Source organism: Panthera uncia, unplaced genomic scaffold, assembly GCF_023721935.1.
Source record: "Panthera uncia isolate 11264 unplaced genomic scaffold, Puncia_PCG_1.0 HiC_scaffold_241, whole genome shotgun sequence".
In the NCBI taxonomy this organism is placed as follows: Eukaryota; Metazoa; Chordata; class Mammalia; order Carnivora; family Felidae; genus Panthera; species Panthera uncia.
Window position 1 is genome coordinate 10,487 of NW_026059140.1, and position 7,170 is coordinate 17,656.

The following is a 7,170-nucleotide window of genomic DNA, read 5'->3' on the forward strand; positions in this document are numbered from 1 at the left end:
CTACCCCCCCAGTCCACTCACCCCCAGAGGCCTCCCTCTTTCCTGCACTACCCTCGTCAGTGGCTCCTTTTCCTCTGCAGGCTGCCCTTGGTGGAGCCCACACCCTCTGCACATGAGGTCACGGGGCACCGGCTGGACTGGGGCCAGGTCAACCCGCCTTGTGACCCCCAATCCAGGGGCTCCCTGCCACCACAGGTCTGGGAGCCGAAGTGGCCCTGGAGGCCCAGGTGCAGCCAGGGGGCTTCTGCCCGGGACTCAGCCCCCGAGCCAGCCCCGACAGCCGCACCTTCTCCGCAGTCCCTCATTCAGCGCTGGACTGAGACCAGCTGATCCCCATTGTACAGATGGGGAAACTGAGGCCTGGGGATGTGGAGTGGCTGGCCCTTGGCCACACAGAAAGGTAGACGCGTTGACGGTGGGGAGAGTGGTGATGGGGTCCCGACACTGGAGATTTCTGTGCACTGTCCTGGAATGATTCCTTCCGTAATCAGACACAGATTAAGCACTTGCTGTGTGCATGTAATCAGACGACAAACAATAGCAATAAAAGCAGATAATTCTTTGAGCTCTCCCTCCCCCTCACCAGGCTCTGTGCAGCCTGCTTTTCTTATCTGGTCTGACGGACCCCTCAGATTTTCCTGTAACGGGGGCCCTGTTATTACCCCACTTTTCAGAGACAAGAACAGAGGCCCAGAGAGGTTAAATGACTGCCCCAAATCACACAGCCAGTGGGCACAGAGCTGGGGTTCCGACCCCGGCCTGCTGGCGCCCCCACTGCCACGCCCTCTCTGCTCCCCAACACCCCGCCCCCTCCAGAACCTGCTTCTGCTGTGGACCCTCCTGAACTGTGGTTTAGGGGGCAGTGCCCAGGTAAGGGGGGACACGAGTCCAGGGAGCCAGTGGGCTTGGGGACCTGGCCGGCGGTGTGGGGGCCACTGGCTTGTCTCCAGGCCGATGGTGCCTCTCTCTCCCCAAGTAGGGTCCAGGTGAGTGGACCCCCTGGGGTTCCTGGAGTCGCTGTTCCAGCTCTTGTGGGCGGGGTGTCTCTGTGCGCAGCCGCCGCTGCATCTGGTGAGCGCAGAAAGCTGGGGCTTAGCAGGGTGGGGTGGGAGGGGGGTGCCTGCCCCTCCTCTCCCGCCAGCCCGCCCCACTGCTGGCCGCACCCTCTGCCTGCCCACACATGCTGTGCCTTCTAATCCCACTGATCCGGCTGGAATGTGGGTGGGGGCGGCCGGGCCCAAGGGTGGGCAGGCCAGCTCTGGAAAGAGGGTTACTGGGGGTCCCGACCACACTCTGGCCCTCTTGTTCCTTGTAGGCTTCCCGGGTTAGACACATGCTGGGGAGACACCCATGAGTATCGCCACTGCCATTTGCCGGTAAGTTCTGTCCGCCTCCGGGGCCCTCGGGTGCACCTTGAAGACTTCCTGCTTCCCCACTCGTGCCCCCCAAATACACCTGCCGCCCTGCCAGGCTCTCTGGGCTCCCCTGGGGCTCTCCCAGCCTCGGACCTACCCATCTTTGTCCTCAGGACTGTCCCCCAGGGGCCATTCCATTCCGAGACCTCCAGTGTGCCCTCTACAATGGCCACCCCATCCTAGGCACCCAGAAGACTTACCAGTGGGTGCCCTTCTACGGTGGTGAGTAGCCTTGCCTCCTGTTGGTCCACAGGAGGCAGGGCGAAGGGGCTGCTGAGAAAGAAAGACGACCGGAGGATTGCAAGAGAACATCAGCACTGGGGCTTTGAAGGATGCATAGGAGTTGAAGTGGAGGGGAAAGCAGGTGTGAGGTATGAAGCAGCACAGGGAGGCAGGGTTCGTTCTGCACGGGGTTGAACACAGCCTGAGGATTTGCGTGGAGCCGTATCCAGAGGCCAACAGTTCTCAAACTTATCCCGGTGGCAGGAACTGTCGCCGCGTTTAGCTGAAAATAGCAAGTTATGTAACTGTGTGCCCGGGGCAGTGTGCCTCCGCATTTAAGGGAAACAGACAGCTTTAGACACCATAGTGGAAGCAGATACAGATAAGAAAAGCTGACAATGGAGAAGATTCCATCGGTCAGCCTCGTGGGTGTTTTGGTTTTTTGTGTGTTTTTCCCCCCCTAAGAATTAGAGGAAATTTGCCATGATCCCCCCCCCACCCCCCCCCCCCAGAGGCCCTCCAAGGCCAGCTTGGGCTCTGTGCCAGGCAGGGTCTGCCAGCCAGGCTCAGAGAAGTGGGAGCCAGGAGGAGCACGGATCCCTGCGGCTGTGAGCTTGAGCCTGTGACCAGACTGTCCACTGTGCCCCACTGCCAGGCAGCCGGGAAACTGAGTCCGGGGGAGGGCCAGTGACACACCCAGCTGCTCTGCATTCAGTCAGTACTGAATACTCCTTTTTTAAAATTCTTTTTCTCCCAATGTTTATTTATTTTTGAGAGAGAGAGAGAGGAAGGGGCAGAGAGAGGGGGGGACGGAGGATTCAAAGCCAGCTCTGTGCCCACCGCAGAGAGCCCAGTGCGGGGCCCGAACTCGCAAACTGTGAGATCATGACCTGAGCCGGAGTGAGCCACCCAGGTGCTCCAGCACTGGGCACTTTTTATTGGGCACATGCCGGGTGCAGGGCCCGTGTGCTGAGTGACTTCTGCCCACTGCCATACCCCAGAGCCTGGAACGGTGTCGGTGTCGGGAAAGTAGTAGGTGCTCTGTGAACGTTTGCAGGACGAAAGTATGAACAATGGGCTCCCTAATGTTAGGGCTTGACAGGAATGCATGCATGCGTCGGCCCCGGGTACTTGCCCGGGGAACTTGCCTGGGAGGGTCTGGGAGCTGAAGGCAGACGCCACCTAAGTTCCAATCCTGGCTCTAACCAAAGCCTCCAAGTGTGGCTTTGGCTGAGTCCCTGGGCCGCACATGCCTGAGGGGGAGGAGACCAGAAGCCCCGACAGACGTCCTGGACGGGCCCAACAATTCCTTCTGTCCCCAGCGCCCAACCAGTGCGACCTTCACTGCCTGGCCGAGGGGCACGCCTTCTACCACACCTTCGGCCGCGTCCTGGACGGCACCCCCTGCAGCCCCGGGGCCCAGGGGCTCTGCGTGGCCGGCCGCTGCCTCGTAAGGCCTCGCCGGGCCCCGCCCCCCGTCCACCTCACATCCAGGCCCTGGCCACGGACCCCACTCCTTTCTCTCCCGGGTCCCGCCCCCTTCTCCAAGCCCCGCCCCCAGCACCGCACCCACCCCGCCCCGTGTCCCCCCCATGCCAGGCCCCCCCCCCCCCCTTTCCCCTTGGGCCCCCCCCCCCGGCCCCGCCTCCTAGGGCTGTCCCAGGCCAGGGGCTGTCCGCGAAGCCGCGCTCGTCCTCCCCGCCCCTGTAGAGCGCCGGCTGTGACGGTTTGCTGGGCTCGGACGCCCGCGAAGATCACTGCGGCCGCTGCGGCGGCGCCAACGAGTCGTGCCTTTTCGTGCAGCGCGTGTTCCGTGACTCCGGTGACCGCCCTCCCCGTCGTACCCGCTTGCCCAGAGCGGGCCCTTTAACGAGCCTCGGGCCCGGAAGCGAAATCCCGAGCTGATTGGGCAGTCCGTGGCCCAGCCCCCTCCCTCTCTTCATTCTGACTGGTTACTGTCAGATGGCCCCGCCCTTCCCGGAACAGATGGGGTTTTAACCCTTTCCCAGCTGCACTTAAGCGAGAATAATCTTACCTCCAAAAGTTTACCGAGCGTTGTGGAGGTGCCAGGACCCTGGCTAACCTGCTTACCGCAGTATCTCATTTAATCCTCAACTCATCCCTCAAATACCCTCCCACTCGCGCCCAACGCCCTCCTTTCCTTCCGCCCAGGTGCCTTCGCTGGGTACTGGAACGTGACCTTGATCCCCGAGGGCGCCAGACACATCCGCGTGGCCCACCGGAGCCGCAACCACCTGGGTATCGCAGGGCCCGAAGGGGGAGGCGTCTTGCTGGCCGCCTCGGATACAGCCGGGGAGGCTGCGGCTGCGGCTGGGGGGGAAGGGGTGCGGGAGGCGGAACGGCCCGGTTCCCGGAGCCCGGGCTGACCTTTCCCTTGCAGCGCTGATAGGGGTCGACGGGCGCTACGTGCTCAACGGGAACTGGGCGGTCAGCCCACCCGGGACCTACGAGGCGGCGGGCACCCGTGTGGTCTACACCCGCGCTGCGGGGCCAGAGGAGACGCTGAGCGCGGCTGGGCCCACCTCCCAAGACCTGCTCCTGCAGGTGCGGCCCAGGCTCTGCGGGGGCAGCTGGGAGATGGAGGGGGCGGTTGGCTACTGGATGGGGGCGGGGGGCCGGGGGCCGGAGGGGGGAAGCTGGGCCATCGGGTCCGAGTGCGGCTCCCTCGGCGTGACACCCCTCCAGGTCCTCCTGCAGGAGCCCAACCCCGGCATCGAGTTCGAGTTCTGGCTCCCTCGGGAGCGCTACGGCCCCTTCCAGGCGCAGGCGCAGGCCCTGGGCTGGTCCCTGCGGCAGCCGCAGCCTCGGGAGGTGGAACCACAACCCGCTGAAGCCCCCGCGGCCCCAGCCGCCGTTTCCCCGAGGACCCCGCCCCCCGCCCCAGGTGAGGTGGGGACGGCCCGGTGGGAGCTAGCAGGCAGCTGAGGTCCGTGCCCCTCACCGTGCGCCCCCCACAGACCCCTGCTCCCCGTGCCCAGACACTCGAGGTCGCGCGCACCGGCTGCTCCACTATTGCGGCGGCGACTTCGGTGAGAGACTCCTGACCCCAACCGTTACCTGACTCCTGGTTGACCTGAACTTCAGCCCTGTCCTGCTGACCCCTGATGGCGATCTGACCTTACCCTTGACTCCTTGACCTGACTCCAACTTGACTCCTTCTGCCCCTAGTGGGACTCCTTGATCTGACCCTTTGCCCTCATCTGAACTTGGACTCCTCCTTGATCCCAGGCCCCTCTCCACAGTCCCCAGGGACCCCCAGTGCTCCATCTGGCCCCGGTTCCTTTCTCTGGCAACGGGGTGCACCTGAGGGGGGGTGCCCAGGGTGGAGTGTCCAGTCGGCCTCAGCAAAGTCCTGCCCACAGTGTTCAGGGCCCGAGTGCTGAGCCGCCTCCAACAGGCCCAGGAGACGCGCTATGAGGTTCGCGTGCAGCTCATCTATAAGAACCGCTCGCCACTGCGGGCCCTGGAGTACGTGTGGGCCCTGGGTCGCTGCCCCTGCCCGCGGCTGGACCTCCATCGCGAGTACCTGCTGGCCGTCCAGCGCCTCATCAGCCCTGACGGCACTCGGGACCGACTGCTGCTGCCCCACGCTGGCTACGCCCGAGCGTGGAGCCCTGCCGAGGACAGCCGCGTGCGCCTGGCTGCCCGACACTGCCCCGCCTGAGCCGCGGGACCGGGCCCCTGCCACCTACAGCAACAGAGGCGTGCCTGACCGGGCTCAAACTCAGCATATTTCCCGTCTTGCCCCGGCTTCCAGTGGCTTCCCGCCTACTACACATGCTTAGCTGTCCCTGCACACAGTCAGATCCACTGTCATGAGCAGGAGGCGCTGGTGAGGGAGGACACACTGAAGAGACGCTCTTATTTCCTCTCTCACTCTGGCTGCCAGGAAGCTCATAGATGACTTATACTTAGAAACTTTGTGTCTGCTTTCATTTGCTTTGCCCCATGCTCTCTTTCGTAGAGACACTGTCACAAACGGGCATGGCCCAGAGGAAGGCTGCCCAACAAGACCTTGGAATAGAGCAGTTTCCCCTCTTGCCCTGGTTACCAGGACGTTCACTGCTGTTTAACTCCCTGGCACTCTGTGCTCTCTCTTCTCACTGACACACGTACGCCTCATGTGTTCAGAGACACTGTCTCCAACAGACATGCTCCCTAGAAGACACGCCTACCCAGGTACTGGAAGGTACCCATTTCCCCTTTTGCCCCGGCCACCAGGAAGTTCGGAGATAATCTTGAGCGCCTCAGCAAGTCTGGCTGGGTCTTTCTTTCTTTCCTTTCCTTTTTTTCCTTTTCTCCTCCTTCCTCCCTTCATCCCTTTGTCCCTTCCTTCCTTCCTTCCTTCCTTCCTTCCTTCCTTTTGATTTTATTTTTAAAATAATGTCTACGCCCGATGTGGGGCCCGAACCCACAACCCGGAGACCTAGAATCACATCCTCCCCCGACTGAGCTGGCCAGATGCCCCTGGCTGGGTTTCTTTCAGACAACACTGCCCTCCATCCCTGTTTCTCCCTATTTAATCTTTGCGAGCACTTTTACGACGAGGACACCCCAGTGACACATACGCGGCTGCAGAAATTCCAGGATGTGCTGGGAGTCAGACCCACGGTCACGCTGTCACGGTGTGTGCACACACTCTCACGTGCACCCCAGCCCTCCTCCTCCTCCTCCTGGTCCAGTGCCCCCTCCCCACGCCCCCTGAGGGCCACACTGCCATCTCATGCCACCCAGGGCCCCGGTCCCTGTCCTCCTGTGTTCTCCTGGATATGTTCTACTCATCAGTCTTCTGGGGCCAGGAGGGCAGACCTAGGCCAAGTGTGAATTGGAGGTACCTGGAGGGTGTCACCCAACAAACCTTCTCGGGGCACTCTGGAAGGGCCACCCTTTACCTTCTCTCCCTGGATGGGACAGTCTGGTCTTCCGTACCGTCCGTCGTTGTGTTTTCCTTTAGGACACAGGACGCTCAACTGTGGGTCTCAGGCTCAGTGCCTGACCTTGCAGGTGACCTGTGGCCGGACCCTGCCCCTCCCTGGGCCTCAGTTTCCCCATCTGCGAGTATCCTTTCAGCCCCTCGCAGCTCTGAGCATGGGAACCGCATCCCTCGGACTCCTTCCCCTGCCTCTGGGTCCCAGACCTGGCCCCGTCCCCATCCCCGCGGCAAGTACTGAAGCTGGGGCCCCCCTGGGCCCCCCTTCCGCCCGTGTTAAACGGGGCACAGCGCTGGAGGGTGGTGTGGGGCCTGGGCGCCCCCTGGTGGTAGGACGGGAAAGGAAGGGACGCTAGGCACCTGGTGATGCCGGCACCCAGAGGGCCCCGCCTCTCCCCTGGGTGCCAGCCTTCCTCAGCAACACCTCTCCCCACACTCTGGCTTCCTGACACTGGCACCTACACCCAAGGCCCCTCTGTGCCCGTCAGGGCTGCCCGAGGTTGTCCCTGCACCTCTGCCACTGAGTGGGCTATGTCGGGGACGGGGGGGGGGGGGGGGGGGGGGGGGGGGGGGGGGGGGGGG

General features: G+C 63.0%; 1 protein-coding gene across 1 annotated transcript; it reads left to right on the top strand.

Annotated features, from left to right (window-relative positions):
• Positions 1-217: 217 nt before the first annotated feature.
• Positions 218-5,997, top strand: LOC125917781 (ADAMTS-like protein 5). Its single transcript, XM_049623879.1, has 12 exons — positions 218-400; positions 675-870; positions 980-1,071; positions 1,316-1,376; positions 1,529-1,637; positions 2,960-3,087; positions 3,348-3,459; positions 3,810-3,896; positions 4,039-4,202; positions 4,344-4,542; positions 4,616-4,687; positions 5,021-5,997. Exons 1-12 carry the CDS (start codon positions 345-347, stop codon positions 5,320-5,322), a joined length of 1,578 nt encoding a protein of 525 aa, XP_049479836.1. The 5' UTR covers positions 218-344; the 3' UTR covers positions 5,323-5,997.
• Positions 5,998-7,170: the final 1,173 nt, after the last annotated feature.

Excerpts from the sequence above, each read along its gene's own strand:
- LOC125917781 (XM_049623879.1), top strand. The coding sequence starts at position 345 with ATGGGGAAACTGAGGCCTGGGGATGTGGAGTGGCTGGCCCTTGGCCAC. Across the intron at positions 401-674 it reads GCCCTTGGCCACACAGAAAG|AGACAAGAACAGAGGCCCAG; the intron begins GTAGACGCGTTG and ends CCCACTTTTCAG. Across the intron at positions 871-979 it reads GTTTAGGGGGCAGTGCCCAG|GGTCCAGGTGAGTGGACCCC; the intron begins GTAAGGGGGGAC and ends CTCCCCAAGTAG.